The sequence below is a fragment of the Chinchilla lanigera genome, unplaced genomic scaffold, assembly GCF_000276665.1.
Source record: "Chinchilla lanigera isolate Chin_1 unplaced genomic scaffold, ChiLan1.0 scaffold00066, whole genome shotgun sequence".
In the NCBI taxonomy this organism is placed as follows: domain Eukaryota; kingdom Metazoa; phylum Chordata; class Mammalia; order Rodentia; family Chinchillidae; genus Chinchilla; species Chinchilla lanigera.
This window is the reverse complement of record NW_004955467.1, coordinates 10497382-10513393: the sequence shown is the minus strand read 5'-3', so window position 1 is coordinate 10513393 and position 16012 is coordinate 10497382. Positions and strand designations below refer to the sequence as shown.

Here is a 16012-nt window from a genome sequence, read left to right as displayed (position 1 = left end):
CTTGCCAGGCAAGCACTATGCCGCTGAGCTAAATCCCCAGCCCCCAAGCTTGTTTACTCAGGGGCATGAGGAGCCTAAAATGACCAGGGGAAAGCATCCAGTTCAGTTGAATCATCACAGTCGTGTCAATGGAATCATTATAAAAGTTTTTCCCTCTCTGGAGCTAAGAGTTCTAAGCCATAAGAGCATAAGGTCATGGAAAGAGGAAACAAAAATTTTGCTTGTGGATCACTAGGGGTAATGGTGAGTGGTGCCATTCCTACTTCCACCCCTTGATTTCTGGGCCCATGAATCCTGGCTATAGGAGACACAGTATCATATAGTGCATGCTGATTCAAAGCATATAAAGCCTTCTGGAGAACCTTGCCTTGGCTCTGCAAGGTATTGCCACCTATCTGGTGCTATAACTGCATCTTCAAAAGCCCAGTCCACCTTTCTACCAATCTAGCTGCTTCTGGATGGTGCAGAAAATGATAAGACAAGTGAATTTCATGAGCCCAAGCCCATTGCTTCACTTTTTTAGCCATGAAGTTTGTTCCTTGGTCAGAAACAATGCTGTGGAATACCATGATGGTAGATAAGGCATTCTGTAAGTCCATGGAAGGTAGTTTTGGCAGAAGCATTGTGTGCAGGGAAGGCAAACCCATACCCGGAATAAGTGCCCGTGCTATAAGGACAAAGCACTGCCCTTTCCATGATGGAAGTGCTCCAGTATAACCAACCTACCACCAGGTTTCAGGCTGATCACTTGTTCATTCCCAGGGAATGGGGCCATATTAGGGAGTCATTGTTTGTCTCTGCTGCTGGCATGTCGGGCATTCAGCAGTGGCTGTAGCCAGATCAGCCTTGGTGAGTAGAAGTCATATTGCTGAGCCAATGCATAGCCTCCATCCCTGCTACCATGGCCAGATTGCTCATAAGCACATTGGGCAATGATGAGGGCTGAAGAAAAAGGTTAACTCTTACCCACAAAACAAGTCATCCTTGTGCTACTGAGCTATATCCCCAGCCCTAATAGGCTTGTAGTCTGAATGGAATGAAAAGGGAAAGAAGGAAAAAGTCTCACTGCTTTCTGCTGCCATGTCATGTGCAAGTCTCTTCTGCCATATGCCTAGCAAGCGCAAGGTCCTGAGTTCGATTCCCAGTACAAAAAAAGAGAAAGACTACAAGCCTATTGATTGGTGCCACCCACACCCAGAGAGTGCCTTCCCCCTCCAGTTAGTCCATCATCCACACCCAGAACTATGCTAAACTATGCTAGATTAATGGACTAATTTCAGTATCACACACCCATGATCTGGCCTCACCTATGATCACATGAGGCTTTGGGAGGGAGGACAACTAGACACAAGCCATAAAATTCCCTCTAAAGATTCATGTGCATCCTTTTATGCAAAAGGCATTTAGTCCATCTCTAAGGGTTGGCAAAGTCCTAACAGTTCAGCATTGCTGAAAGGCCCAAGTCCAAACTATCCTTTGAGATTTTAGGTAAACTCTTAAGCTGCAAGCCCCTATCCAAATGAAAAGAAAGTTAAGCATTCCCAAGATACAATGCCACAAGATAAACATTCTCATTCAAAAAATGTAGAAATAGGGGGATAGAAAGAAATGGGGCCAAAGCAAGACCAAAATACAGCAGGGCAAACATTAAATCCTGTCACAGTGTGTGACCATGGCAGTGCAGAGAATGAATGATTACTCAGATATGAGACTTAGTTCAATCACTGAGAGGGCCAGGGTGGCTACTCAACCACGAACACCCAGAGTCATGAAGAATACCAGGAGTAGCACCAAAGGTGAGAACCCTCAGGCTTTTCTTTAGGATATCAGTGTAAGATAAAAAAGCAAAAGAAAATCAGTTTGGGCAAGAAGCTGTCTTAAGGCTAGGCAGTTTTCTTGTGGCAAGGGGAAGGACAGTGGCCAGACACAACATACCTCATTAATATAAATTTCTTGTTGTTTAATCATTCACTTCTCACAGAGCCCGCATGCTTTTGTCCCACAGTTTAACCATTCACTCTTTACCCAATCCCCCACAAAATCCTGTGGATCCACATCCAGCACCTGGGGCAATGTGTGGGAAGATGTGAACTCCAAAGGACTTGGGTGGCCCTACCCCTATGACACTGATAGTGGTTATGTCCCTCATGATATTTCTCTTTGGCAGGTTTTGCTTATTCCTTGTGGCTTTCCACAGATGATCCACATTCCTGGATTCTTCAAAATTCTGCAGACTCCACTGCACTTTTAGCTTCATACTTACAGCTTCATACCTTCCTTCTCAGGGACACACTGCTTGGTTTCCTGGGCCTTCTGGAATCTGGGCGGAAGCCTTCCTGACTTCACAATTCTTGCATTTTGCATGTGCTAAAGCCAGCACCATGTGAATGATGCCAAGGTTTGCTGCCAGCTGGAGCAGTAGCCAGGCTTCCTTCTCTCTTGAGTGTAGAGGTGAAGTGCCTGGATTGCTGAGGGCTATGAACCCAACCCCAAGGAACAAATTGCCTAGGTCACCACCCTTCTGGGACATGATGCCCTGGGGCTCTTTTTTCAAGGCTTGCATATTTGCAATTTTGAGGCTGCAAAGTGTGGAGTCCTGATGGTTCTCTTGAGGTCTTTAGCCCATCTTTTCTATTGTCCTCTTCCAAAGTACTTGGCTTTTTAATGCTAATCTTTTCAGCAAACAAGTCCTCCTCTGCTCTGTCTTTGCAGGCTATAACTTTACAACACTTTCCTTTCTGACCAAACTCAGAATTTTTTAAATCATCTTGCTGGGCCATTTGGTCTTGATTCTCAAGGTACATCTGGACAAAAGCCCCCAACAGTAGTATGCCACCACCTCAATGTTAGACTGCATTGAAATTTCTTCTGCCAGATTAGTCTGCTCCCTCTTAATCTCAGTCTCCCACCAAGATCTCTGGACATGAGCAAACTATGGACAAATTTTCTGCCAATTGCTAATGTGGACCTTCTTCTCAACTAAAATCTCCCAAGCCTAGTTTTTACTGACTGGATTTCTATCAGCATTCTTGTCTTCTGAGCTCTGGCCAGAATCTCCCATCAAGTTCGGCATAATGCATTCTCAAGGTGCTTCTTTAATTGGCACCCCCAAACCCTTTCAAGCTCTCCTCACAAGTCAGTTCCAAAGGCTTATGAGCCCATAGTCAGGTACAGTCACAACAATGACCCCACTGTCATGACCAAAATAATCTTTGTTACTTTCTCATTGCTGGGACAAAATACCCAACATCCACAAATGAAAGGAGTAAAGGTTTACTTTAGCTCACAGTTTGTAGAGGTTTCAGTCCATAATTGGCTGGCTCTAAAGCAGAGTAGCATGGCAGAGGGGCATTAAAACAGAAGCTTGCACATGGCATGTCAGCAAGAAACAGTGAGATTTCTTCTTTCTTTCCCTTTTTATCCCACCCAGTCTACAAGCCTATTGGTTGGTGCTACCCATACCCAGGGTGGGTCTTCCATCTTCAGTAATTCCGTCATACACACACACACACACACACACACACACACACACACACACACAGAACTATGCTAAGTCAATCTGCTAGACATTTCTTATTCAAATTAACACCACAATTAACTATCACACAGCATATACTGTGAAGAGTCTTTGGAGCCATTGCTGAAAACTGTTAAAGATACCAGGATCTGAAATTTATATTATATATTACTATGAACAACATACAATGGGGAAAAAATCCAGAAATTGAGAAAAATATTTAGCTCCCTCAGCCAAACTTTCACCTTGAAAGAATTCCTTTGGAAAACATGATGAAGAGTATCAAAGCTAAGATATTCATTTATAACATGAAAAATAAAAAATAAAAATTGCCATCATGAAGACTTTACCCATCTTACACAAGGCTTTACCAACATGGATAAGCTAAAGATGTGAATGGCGCATGTGAATACGCCATGAGAATATTGTTTACAAATTTTTCCAGTGTGTCCTCAGAGAACCAATATATGGATTACAACTTCAGGGACTGCCTGCAATATGAAAAATTCTGCCTGCCTGCAATCCAAAATAGCTTCACATAGCTCAGTATCAAGTTCTGCTTGAAAGATACATTGAGAATCAGGCACTCAAAATTAGTACTGAGGCTACCCTGAAGTCTGCCAGGAATAGTGAAACAGTGTGATTCACCCAACATGTTTTCAGACAACCAGAGATAAATTAATCCAATATCTGAAGATATATATCTGTTACTATATAATAATGTTTTAAATTCAAACTGGTGTTTTAGTTTACCTTCAAGACACATAAATTTAAAACATTTCATTTTTAAATAAATATGAGTGGTTCTATCTTCTGCTTAATATATCTTAAATACCTAAATGTTCTTTTACTTTTAAAAAACTGAGAATATTGTCTTGTGTACTTATATTTGGTCAAATTTTTTTTCCCTCCACGATAGGTGTATAAGTGATTTAAATAGTAAATGATACTATAATGAGGGTTTTTTTTGTTTTGTTTGTTTCCAGTACTGGGAATCGAACTCATGACCTCGCGCTTGCCAGGCAGGCACTGTGCCACTGAGCTAAATCCCCAGCCCCCTATAATGAGTTATTATGAAGAAGAAAAGATTGGGGGAACAAGAGGTATCTCTGCCTAATCTTCACATGGGAATGGAGAATACCAAGTTCAGTTTGAGGCTAACGCACTTCTGTAGCTCATATGGTTTTCCTTTCGTATAGATTTCAAGAAGGCCTGGTTTAAAGACACTGGTATTAAATTAATGTGTTCACAGGAAACAGTGAAAGATTGTTGAATAACTTCCAATATAGTTCCACATATATTTACCAAATGATTTTTATTCTATATTGTTACCGTAATCACCTGTCTACATAGATTAATCTTCAAGGCCTTTTTCACTTCTCCAGTTCCAAACAGTAGTAACCAGATGGAATCCTGGTAGTTTCAGGCAATTTGCACTAGGTAGCACTTTTTGGTGGTGGTGTTGTTGTTTGTTCTTTATTACATGTTTTCAGTATATAATTATTTGAAAAAATTCACAGCTATAAACTTCCCTCTTAGGACTGCTTTCTTTGTGTCCCATAAGTTCTGTTTTGTTTGTTAATTTTTTATTTTATTAGTACATATCTGCAGTTCATGCAGTTTACTATCATCTTGGGGAGTGGTCACATGTACATATTACAGCTTGGTTCTTTTTTTTTTAATCCTCTTGCCTTTCCTTCCCCCTCCCTCCCTTCCCTTCTAATTACCCTATCTCATTATTCATTCTTGTTGATATTATTAATCATAGCTCATGTTGTGACATACAATGTTTAAATTAATCAAGGTTACTAGGTTTCTGTGCATGGCATATCTTTATTCAACTTATTTCCCCTACCCTCCTCTTTGCCTTTGTTCCCTTGGACATGTCCCGGAAGTGTTGGTGTGCTGTACTAGCATTATCATTTACTTCTAGAAACTCTTATTCTTTTGTTGATTTCTTCTGTAATCCATTGTTTAAGAGTGTATTGTTTAGTTTCTGTGCATTTGCATAATTTCTGTAAAAGAAAACAATTTTCAATGCAGACTAATATATCCTACAAAACTATCTTTCAAAATTGATGGATTAGTTAGGTGTGGTGGCACACGCCTGTAATCCCAGCACTTGGGAGGCTGAGGCAGGAGGATTGTTGTGAGTTTGAGACCAGCCTGGGCTACAAAGTGAGCTCAAGGCCAGCCTGAACTGCATAGCGAGACCCTGTCTCAAAAAGAAAAAAAAAAGTGATGGATTAAATATTTCCATATTAAGTTAAATAAGATATTTCATGCTTATGATAAAGAGCATCTAAAGAAATTTATGACTTCTAGATTGCCATTGACTTCTGGTTTCATTGCACTATGATCTATTAATATGCATGATATTATTACAAATGTTTTATATTTACCTAAGCTTCCTTTATTGACTAGTAAGTGGTCTACTTTGGAGAAAGTTCCATATGATTTTGTGAAGAATGTATATTCTATTGTTCTTGGGTGGAACACTGTAGATATCTATTAAGTCTGTTTGTTCAAAGGTTCTAGTCAATGCTGGCATTTCTTTTTTGAGTTTTTCTCAAATCTACTTGTGGAAAAAAAAATCTACTTGTGATAGTTGGGCATTGAGGTCCCAACTATAATTGTATTTATATTTATCTTGTCTTTTATGTCCAAGGTACTTGTTTTATGATGTTAGGTATGCCATTGTTTGGTGTGTATATGTTAAAAACTGTTATTTCTTCCTGTTGTACTATTCTCTTAACCAATATATAGTGACCTTCTTTGCTTTTTTTTATTAGCTTTGGCTTGAAGTCCACTTTGTGTGAATATAGGATAGCTACACTTGCTTTTTCTTGGGTGGGTGTTCCCATTCCGTGGAATATTGTTTCTCATCCTTTGATTTTTAGTATATAAGTTTCTTTTTGGGTTAAATGTGTTTTTTGTATACATCATACCATTGGATTTTGTTTCTTGGCCTATTCTGCCACTCTGCATCTTTTGATTGGGGAATTGAAACCATTCACACTGAAGGTTATTACTGATAGGTATTGACTTATTCTTGTCATTGCATTATTTTACTGTTGTCAGTCCCCTACCTTTCCCTTCTACATAACTGCTCAACCTACATAGTGAATTAGTTCTTTTAGATTTATTGTTATTGTTAGCTTCATTGCCTCTTTGTAGGATATCCTTGAGAATGTCTTTTGGAGTATTGGTTTTCTGGTCATGAATTTCTTTCAATGCCCTTCATCATGAAAATATCTTATTATCCATCAATTTTGAAAGACAGTTTGCAGGATATGGCGGTCTGGGTTGGAAATTGTTCTTTTAGGGCTTAAAACCATTTACTACAAGATCTCTTGGCCTTTAATATTTGTGCTGAAAAGTCTGCTCTAATTCTAATTTACCTTTTAATCATTTACCTTTATAAATGATTCATTGCTTTCCTCTAACAACTTTAAGATTCTGTACCTTTGTTGGACTTCTGGGATTTTGATTATAATGTGTCACAGAGAGGTTTTTTTCTATCATGACTATTTGGAGTTCTATATGTCTCACTTGTTTTTTGTTTTTTGTTTTTTTTTTTCCAGTACCAGGAATTGAACTCACAACCTTGCACTTGCCAGGCAGGTGCTTTGCTGCTGAGCTAAATCCCCAGCCCTGTCTCACTTATTTGTACATTAAATTCTTTTTCCTTGTTTGGAAAGCTTCCTGCTATTATTCTAGTAAATAGGTTTTGTTCTGTTTGTGTTGTCTTTTTATTTTTCACCAATTCCAATTAATCTTAGTCTTCCTTGTGCCATCTATGAGCTGCTGCATCAATTACTCATGTTCTCTTTTTGTTTTTAAGGTAGTTCTCATTAATTGGTCACTGAGAACAGCTGTCTTCTAGTTCTGAAACTCTGTCTTCATAGTGATCACATCTGTGGCCCATACTTTTGATAGAATTTTTAATCACATGAATTTGGAGCCTTTTATGAACTCTTTTTTTTTTTTTTTTTTTTTTTTTTTTTTTTTTTTGCATACCAGGAATCAAACTCAGGACCTTGTGCTTGCCAGACAGGAACTTATGCCACTGAGCTATATCCCTTGCCCTCTTTTATGAACTCTTAATTCTTTTCTATGCTGATCATTCATATATTTGCATCATTTTGTTTAGCTCTGCTAGCTTTTCATTAGTATCTTATGTAGACTTACTGATTATTTTGTATATTTGGCCCAATATGTTTTTTACTTGGAGTTAGGCTTGCCAAATGCCCTATTGATCTGCTTTGTTATCTCCCCCTAATATTTGGATGTGTAACTTTTGGTTTCACCTGTTTGATGCCCCATGTCTTAGCTTTGCAGGAGTTGTGAGTTTAGGGAAACATTTTGTTCACTTGTCTTCTCTTGTTTCTATTTTTTGTTTATTTTTGTGTTGAGCCTTACAGGTTAATTATAGTGAAAAGCTTTGCTTCTAGTGCAAAGATCTTTTTAGTTAAATGTCTACTTTCAGTGTTGTCCTCTGTGTGTGACTAACTATTGGCTTTGCCTCTGTCCCAGGATCAAATCACCTCTGTTTATTTGGGATAGGAGGTTTCAGCATATTTGGCCCAGTACTCACTTCTCCAGGAATGGACCACAGTATTATTAATGACCCCAAAGCAATCCAGATATTGGCATTCCAAGAAAATCAACTGCTTGCCTTTCTTGCCTCTCTAAATATAAAATAAGCTGCATATACTGCAGAAAAAACTCAGGTTGAACTATTTTTTGCTTGGGCAAAGTTAACTTAGTGGTTAGTTTCTAATTGAACATTATAAAGATTCTCATTTGGAAATGTTGTTTTTCTGAAAATAGTGCCTCAAAAATATCTAAATTCTCTATCACTTTCTTTGGATCTTCTACCTCTGAATCAGGGTTCTTTTATAAACATTTAGCTAATATGCATAATTTTAGTAATTTATTTTACTACAAAATCAATCATTTAACCTAAGTTCTTAAATAGGCTACACTAAAACTAGTAAGTCTCTAATTTTTAAAATTTCTCCTGATTCTATGATTACACTTTCTCATTCCTAATACCAATTTTTAATTTGCTTTTCCTTAATCATGCTCCAAAGAGTTTATTTTAATGCTCTTTTCAAATGAACACGTGTTTAAACTTACAATTTTTTATTTTTCTATTTCATTAATTCATTTTTTATCTGTATTAATCACTTTACCTTGTTTCTTTTGCCTTATTTTAATGTGTTTTTAAAATGTATAGGACTGGGGATGTAGCTCAGTGGTAAAGCACTTGCTTGGCATGTATAAAGTTCTGGATTCATTCTCCAGCATAATAACTAAATAAATACATAATATGTACTAAATTTTCTTAAGATGAATTTTAAATTCTTTTATATATTTATTTCTTAATAAAAGAGATAATAAAGGCATTTTCAAGTATAGCTGTTACTAGGAAACTGTGTTAGTTACTTTTCTTGTTGCTGAGACAAAATATCCAACACCCAAAGTTAATGGGAGAAAGGTTTATTTAGCTCACGGTTTGTAGAAGTTTCAGTCCATACTCAGCTGGCCCCAGAGCAGGGTGGCCTGGCAGAGGGGCATCACAGAGGAGAAACAGTTCATGGCAGGCAGAAGACAGCAAAAGCAAATAACCAAGGGAATTTAACAGTATCTCTCTGCCTCTAATCCCAGCACTCGGGAGGCTGAGGCAGGAAGATCATTGCAAGTTCAAGACCAACCTGGGCTACAAAGAAAGCTCAAGGCCAGCCTGAACTGCATAGCGAGACCCTGTCTCAAAAAGACAAAAAAAAAAAAAAAATCCAGTATCTTTCTGCCCCTTTTATCATGTATCTAAGATTCTAGGATAAGGGCAGTGCCAAACCAATCAGTGCACTAATTTAGTAATCACACACCCTTATCCCAGCATCACACATATTTTATCTAGCCAACTCTGAAAAAGCCCCAACTATAACTGTATGAGGCTTTAGGGGGACATCTACATACATAAGCCATAACATTCTGCCCCTGGCCCCCCAAAGATTCATGTACATCCCTTTATGCCAAACACATTTAGTTCATCTCCGAGAGTTGCCAAAGTCCTAACAGTTTCAGCATTGCTGAAAAGTCTAACTCCAAAGTCTCCTCTGAGATTTAAGGCAAACTCTTAGCTGCAAGCCCCTATACAAATGAAAAGGAAGTTAAATAATTCCAGTCCAACAGCCAATATAGTCTTTCTTCCCAGCAGAAACTTCTCATGCCTGACCTTTACCATGAGGATTTCTATCAGTGTTCTGGTTTTCTGAGCTCTGACTGGAATCTCCCATCAAATACAGCCCAAAATGTTCCAGCTCTACTTTTTCAGTAAACATCTCTAAACTTTCCAAAATCTTTCCACAAGCCAGTCACAGAGGCTCCTGAACCACATGGTCAAGTATAGTCACAGCAATAACTCCATTCCTGGTACCAAATTCTGTCTTGGTTACTTTTCTCATCACTGAGACAAAACATCCAACAGCCAAAGTTGAAGGAAGAAAGGCTTATTTAGCTCACAGTTTGTAGAGGTTTCAGTCCATGATCCACTGGCTCTAAGGAAGGGTGACATCATAGAGGAGAAATAGTTCATGGCAGGCAGAAGATAACAAGGGATGACCATAGCTCTTTCTATCCCTTATAGCTTATCCAGGCTACTTAGGGCAGGCAGCTCTCACAATCTTAATCCTATTGACCTTGATCCTAGCATTGCACCATGAATCAATTCCAGCATCACACACTCTAGATCCAGCCACCTCTGAAAAACCTCACCTATTATCAGGTGAGGCTTTGGGGGGACATCTAAATACAAGCCACAACAGCACCATAGATTTTACCTGACATGTTCTTTTTATTGCTTTCTATGGTACGTTGTTTCAAACTTTGCATTTTGTCTCTTTTCCTGTTTTGTTCAAATTCTAGCACACTCATTTTTTCCCTTGTCAGTTTGGACAACCTACTATACTTTTCCATTCTCATAATGTTTACCTTTCCTACTACTCAAAATCAGACGCATCTTTCTCAAGAAAGCAGTAATTTCCCCTATTAACAAGTCCTGGGGCTGGGGATTTAGCTCAGCGGCACAGCGCCTGCCTGGCAAGTGCAACGTCGTGAGTTCTGTTCCCGGTACCAGGAAAAAAAAAAAAAAAAAACAAGTCCTATTTCTCGTTACGACAGTAAAATGAGACCTTAAAATTTTTCTTTCTTCTCCCCATCCCCTATATTCCAGGAATTGTTAATTGGGAAGGCAGATGGTTGGTTAAGGAAAATTTTCTCCTTGAGAGGACTGCTTCCTCCACTATGACCCTCTGGTCAGGTCTGGGAAGACTTAACTAGAAAACAACACATAAATGTTGCAAGGGGACCATGACCAAGGCTCGAGTTTCGCTGGTATTTCTCTAGGCCTATAAACCAAGAAAGGGTGCAATTCCTAAGAAGGCAAGGCTCCCAAACTTGGTCCAGCAGGCCCTCGCCGGCCTCCGCCTCATCCACGAACTGCAACTCCCAGCGGCCTCCAAAGTACCCGGCAGCTTGCCATTCAGGCACAAAGGGGCCTTGTACACTTCCTCGCTCGCTAGCACGAGTCCTCCAATGGCAGCGGACGGCGCGGTGGCTTCTGGGAAATGAAGTCGTGTTGCGGCTGCGCAGGCGCGAACCTACAGCGGAGGCGGGTGGAAGCAGCGGTGTGGCGGTACCTACGCAACGCTCTGGCCCTGTGAGGTGAGTCTCGGCGGCGGCCACCTGGAGGTTCATCGCACTGGCCCTACTACTTTTGTTGGTCACCGCACACAGCGGGAGTTCTGCTAGAAGCAAGCCTCGCAGGCAGCTCCGCAGAATTGTTCGAACAGGGTTTGTGTCCCCACTAACGCGCGATCCACTGCCTGCGCCGCATCACGTGCTGGAGGGGACACTGGGGAAGTCTCCTGTCCTTTTCTTTCCCCAGGGCACAAGGGGAAAAGTGAAAGGTGAGAATGGATTGTTGCTACTCGTTAGCAGCACAGCTCCTCCCCTGGGCTTTTGGGTGGTTGCCTGGCAAGGCCGAGCACAGAAGTTCTGCTGGGCACTGGCTGAGCCAGAGCATCTCTCTGAATCACCGCCTGTGTTGTTTGTCCGTGCGCCTCCTCTGTCCTCAGCCAGAATTACCTCTGAATGCTGCTTTAATGTCCTCAGGATACGTTGCCTCCTTCAGTTAGTTACCTCTGATGCTATACTCTGCCCCAGAGCAAGCCTCTTGCTGATAACTACCATATAACAGGGTTCTGCTTCAAATCCTAGGGGATTTGCATTTTTCTTTTGCTGTAACACTACTACAGAATTTTGAGAAAGGGTGACGGCCGGGGTCATCTGGAAGGAGTCTTCCTCCCTTGCACCACACACTGAAAACCAGTCAGCCCTGGGCTTGGAATCTGCACACGTGCGTTTTGCTTCATACTTGCTTCTTCACAGTGATCACGTCTGTCTTCACCAGACTGTAAGTTTCTCAAAAGGAGTGATTTTAGTGGAGCAGGGGCCAGGGGAGGACTGGAGGAGAGAGAGGGACCAAAGGGTATTGTACAGGGTTTGACTCTTTATAGCTGTCAAATATGCGTTTAATGAATGGGGCTGAGGGGAGATGACAAAAGATTTTTTCTTGTTACAGGGTGGCCCTAAAAGGTTGCACCTGATGTGGACTTTGTGCAAAGCTAGTCACTGACAGCTGGTGCTTCAGGGTACACAGGAACAAGAGTTGATGATGATGTTGGAGCCAAAGGAAGAGGAGCAGTCTTGGGAATATGAAACCAAGCTAACAGGGAACCACTCTTCCAGTCAAGAGATCTTCCGCCAGCGCTTTAGACAGCTCTGCTACCAGGAGGTTCCTGGTCCCCGGGAGGCCTTGTGCCAACTACGGGTACTCTGTTGTGAGTGGCTGAGGCCAGAGAGACATACCAAGGAGCAGATCCTGGAGTTATTGGTGCTGGAGCAATTCCTGACCATCCTGCCGGAGGAGCTCCAGTCCTGGGTGCGGGAACATCACCCTAAGAGTGGAGAGGAAGCCGTGACTGTCCTGGAGGACTTAAAGAAAGGACTTGAACCAGGACCGCAGGTGGGAAGGGGGATTTGATCTGTTGTGGGAGCCAGATCAGTGACCTTCAGGCTGTTCAGAGGGGCAGCAGTAGGGGAAGGTGCCAAGGTAGAACAGTTAGTATGTGTTTCTGTCTCTGTCTTTTCTACCTTCAACCTCTGAATGAGAAAGAGACTCTAACTCCTCTTCCTTCCCCTGTGCTGACTCTAAGGAGGCTCTCTAAAGTCTCCTTGGAAGGCTTGGTCCCACATAAAACAAGTGGTGCCTGATCACCTGCAGGTTCCAGGCCCTGCATGTGGACCTGCACAGGAAGAGCCATGGGAGCAGAAGGAACCTCTGGGACCAGAACAGGCAGCAGGCGTCCAGCTCCAACCTAAGGAGACCCAGCTCAAGTGTGAATTTCAGGAGACCCAGCCCTTCCCAGAGAGTGGTGAGAAACAGAATTCTGGGGAGGAAGAGGAAGAAAAGAAAGTAAAAGGTACTGTCTAGTTCCTTATAAGGGGCACATGTGAGGTGCTTATATTTGCTATAATCATTATGGTCTTTTCATACCTCTTAACTGAGTTAGCCTGTCTCATCACCCTAAAATTAGAAATAAGAATAATCTACCTTGGGGTTGGAAGTGTAGCTCAGTAGTTTAGTACTTGCCTAGCATGTGAGAGCTCCTAGGTTCAGTCACTGACACCACCAGTGCCCCCGCAAAAGAAAAAGAATAACTTACCTCATAAGATAGTTCTGTAGGTTAAATCTAGCATACGTTTGGATATAAAATTTGAGTAGCATCTCTTAGTTTTAGGGAGCCCTAAAGCCGGACCATAAAATGTTTATTCACTTGGAGCTTCTTTATCCCTATTGCTCTTGGCTCCTAGTCCATGATAGCTCTGCCCAGAGCTAGAGACCAGCCTTGAAATATTTCCCTTTTAGGTTCCTCATACTCTCCAAAACACACTTTTTTTAATTTATGAAGCTCTTCTATGAGAGACACAATCTGTCATCTTTATCCACTACCTTCCCGTGCTCCCATTTAAAACTATTATGTCTGCATGTACCTTCTACCCTTCAGATCAACTATGGAAGCATCCTCCTTAGCCCATATACCTCTCCCAAACAATCTTTCCTCTCTCCACAAGGCTGGACTCAATCCCTAGCCTCTGGCTGTGGTGGGAGCTCTCTTTTCTTCCTTTGTAAAGGAACAGATCAAAGGGAAAGGCAAAGAGCATTCAGCAGATAGAAGCAGGGAGCTGAGTTCTCCCTTTGAGGAGCTAGCTGCATGATGATCCTCTTCGGCATCTGGAGATTTACAAGGAAGGGATATGAAAGAGAAGAGGTGAAGGTTACAGAGCCAGGAAAGGCGCTCTTTTCACCTTTAGGACATCTCTTTTCCTAACCCTAATGATTCTTCTGCCTTATTTTTCCCTTGCTTTCCAACATCAGTTAATCACTCCCCAATTGCTTGAAAATACTTTTTCTTTTATTTTTTAAGAGTGAATTCTGAGACGTTCCTGCTTTGAAACTTTCTGTATCTTTTAAGTGCACTTTTTAAGTATTCCACTATAGAATACTTAAAAAACTATATAAGCATGAGGATAGAGAAAAGAAAGAAAAGAAACCCTCATCCCCTGCACAATCCCATCACGAAGAGAATAACCATTAGTAAATCTAAGTAAATATCCTTCCAGTCTTTTTCATATATATATAAATCATATTTTTAAGTTTTTATTTGCATCTCAGATATGTAAATCCTAACCTAACTGTCACTTTTCCATACATCCAGAACAGGTACACTTAGATTTTTCATCGGTTGTTGCAGAAGATCGTCCAGAACTCAACGACAAAGGCTCACTGCCACAGCCACCCGTTACTAAAGTGGAATCACATGTGTTCTTGGAAAACCTTGCCACTGACACCTCTACACTTGAAGCTACCTCAAAAGTTGAGGGCACCTTAAAACAGCGGCAGAGAAATCCCAAAGTGAAAAAACCAAGGCCATCCCCTGCTCAGGAAAAAAGTCTCAGACAGATGGTTGTCACCCATAAGAAAACTCCTCCAGGGAAGAAAGACCATGAATGTAATGAATGTGGGAAAGCCTTCATTTATAATTCACATCTTGTAATCCACCAGAGAATTCATTCTGGAGAGAAACCCTTTAAGTGTAGTGACTGTGGAAAAACTTTCAATCAGAGCTCAAACCTCATTCAGCATCAGAGAATTCATACAGGAGAGAAACCCTATGAGTGTAATGAATGTGGGAAGGCCTTCAGGTGGGGTGCTCATCTTGTTCAACATCGGAGGATTCATTCAGGAGAAAAGCCCTATGAGTGTAATGAATGTGGGAAGGCCTTTAGTCAAAGTTCATATCTAAGTCAGCATCTAAGAATTCACAGTGGAGAGAAACCTTTTATGTGTAAAGGGTGTGGGAAAGCTTACAGATGGAGTTCAGAGCTTATTAGACATCAGAGAATTCATGAGAGCAAAGAAAGTGTACCAAAGTGTACCAAAGGTGAGACAGTCTCCAGACAGACTTGTACTTTTGTCTAACCTACTTAGAATGAGTGCCCATAAAAGTTATAAGCACCTTAAGGTTTTTCCTGTGTCTTTCTTGATTTAGGAAAAACTTCACATTACTGCAGATTTTATTACTTTATATCTTTTGATTAAGATTTCTTTGGCTACAAATAATAGCCAAACTGTGCTGCTTCTCCTTTCTGGCATAAATTTGAACAACTTCCTGAGCTGTCCACTAATAAAATGAGGATAGTAACCCCGACTTCAAAAAAAGTAGCCAGACGTGGTGGCGCATGCCTGTAATCCCAGCACTCAGGAGGCTGAGTAAGAAGGATTGCTGTGAGTTTGAGGCCAGCCTGGGCTACAAAGTGAGTTCAAGGCCAGCCTGAACTGCTTAGTGAAACCCTGTGTCAAAAAGAAAAAAAAAAGACGAGTTCTGTTCCTGCCACACAGTAGCTGGTCAAACAGCGATCATTATTCAAATTTTTTTGTGAAACTTTTTGTCCTGTCTCTGTCAGACCCATATTAGTCTGTGTCCTTGAACAGGATCATCCACAAATGACCAGACAGGTGTTGGAAACCATACTAGTAAGTTAAGCAGGGAAGTTTAAGATAAAAAAAAAATTAACTTGTAAAAAGGGGGTTATATAATAAAGAAGGTAATGCACTCCCTAAAGAATATAGGAATAGTGGAACGGGATACAGCTACTACCTGTAGGGCTGAGGGAGAATACTCAAGAAAGAAGGGCTTAGCCCCCACTCCTCCCCACCCCTGCCCAAGACTGAAATACAGACCTCACTGGGTAAGAGAATGGCTGTTCTAGAGGTGTGCTAGAGCCGGTTTGCAAGAGTCAGTTTTGCACATCTCTTCCCAAATCTGCATTGAAATTAATTGCAGGAATATCACACTGGAAATC

At 41.1% G+C, this 16012-nt stretch overlaps 1 protein-coding gene across 6 annotated transcripts in view; it reads left to right on the top strand.

Annotated features, from left to right (window-relative positions):
* The window catches only part of Znf232 (zinc finger protein 232), a 27726-nt gene extending 12556 nt beyond the window's left edge, over positions 1-15170 (top strand). The window contains exons 2-6 of one of the 6 annotated variants that reach the window (XM_013522239.1): positions 10758-11248; positions 11842-11999; positions 12168-12611; positions 12870-13068; positions 14365-15170. In XM_013522239.1, coding sequence (XP_013377693.1) covers positions 12258-12611; positions 12870-13068; positions 14365-15128 — 1317 coding nt within the window. In that variant the 5' untranslated portion in view covers positions 10758-11248; positions 11842-11999; positions 12168-12257 and the 3' untranslated portion in view covers positions 15129-15170. Of the gene's footprint in view, positions 1-10757; positions 11249-11471; positions 11494-11803; positions 12000-12167; positions 12612-12869; positions 13069-14364 lie in introns of those variants that run through there. The other 5 variants (XM_013522241.1, XM_013522240.1, XM_005399638.2 and 2 more) reach the window with 5 other exon arrangements.
* The last annotated feature ends 842 nt before the right edge of the window (positions 15171-16012 follow it).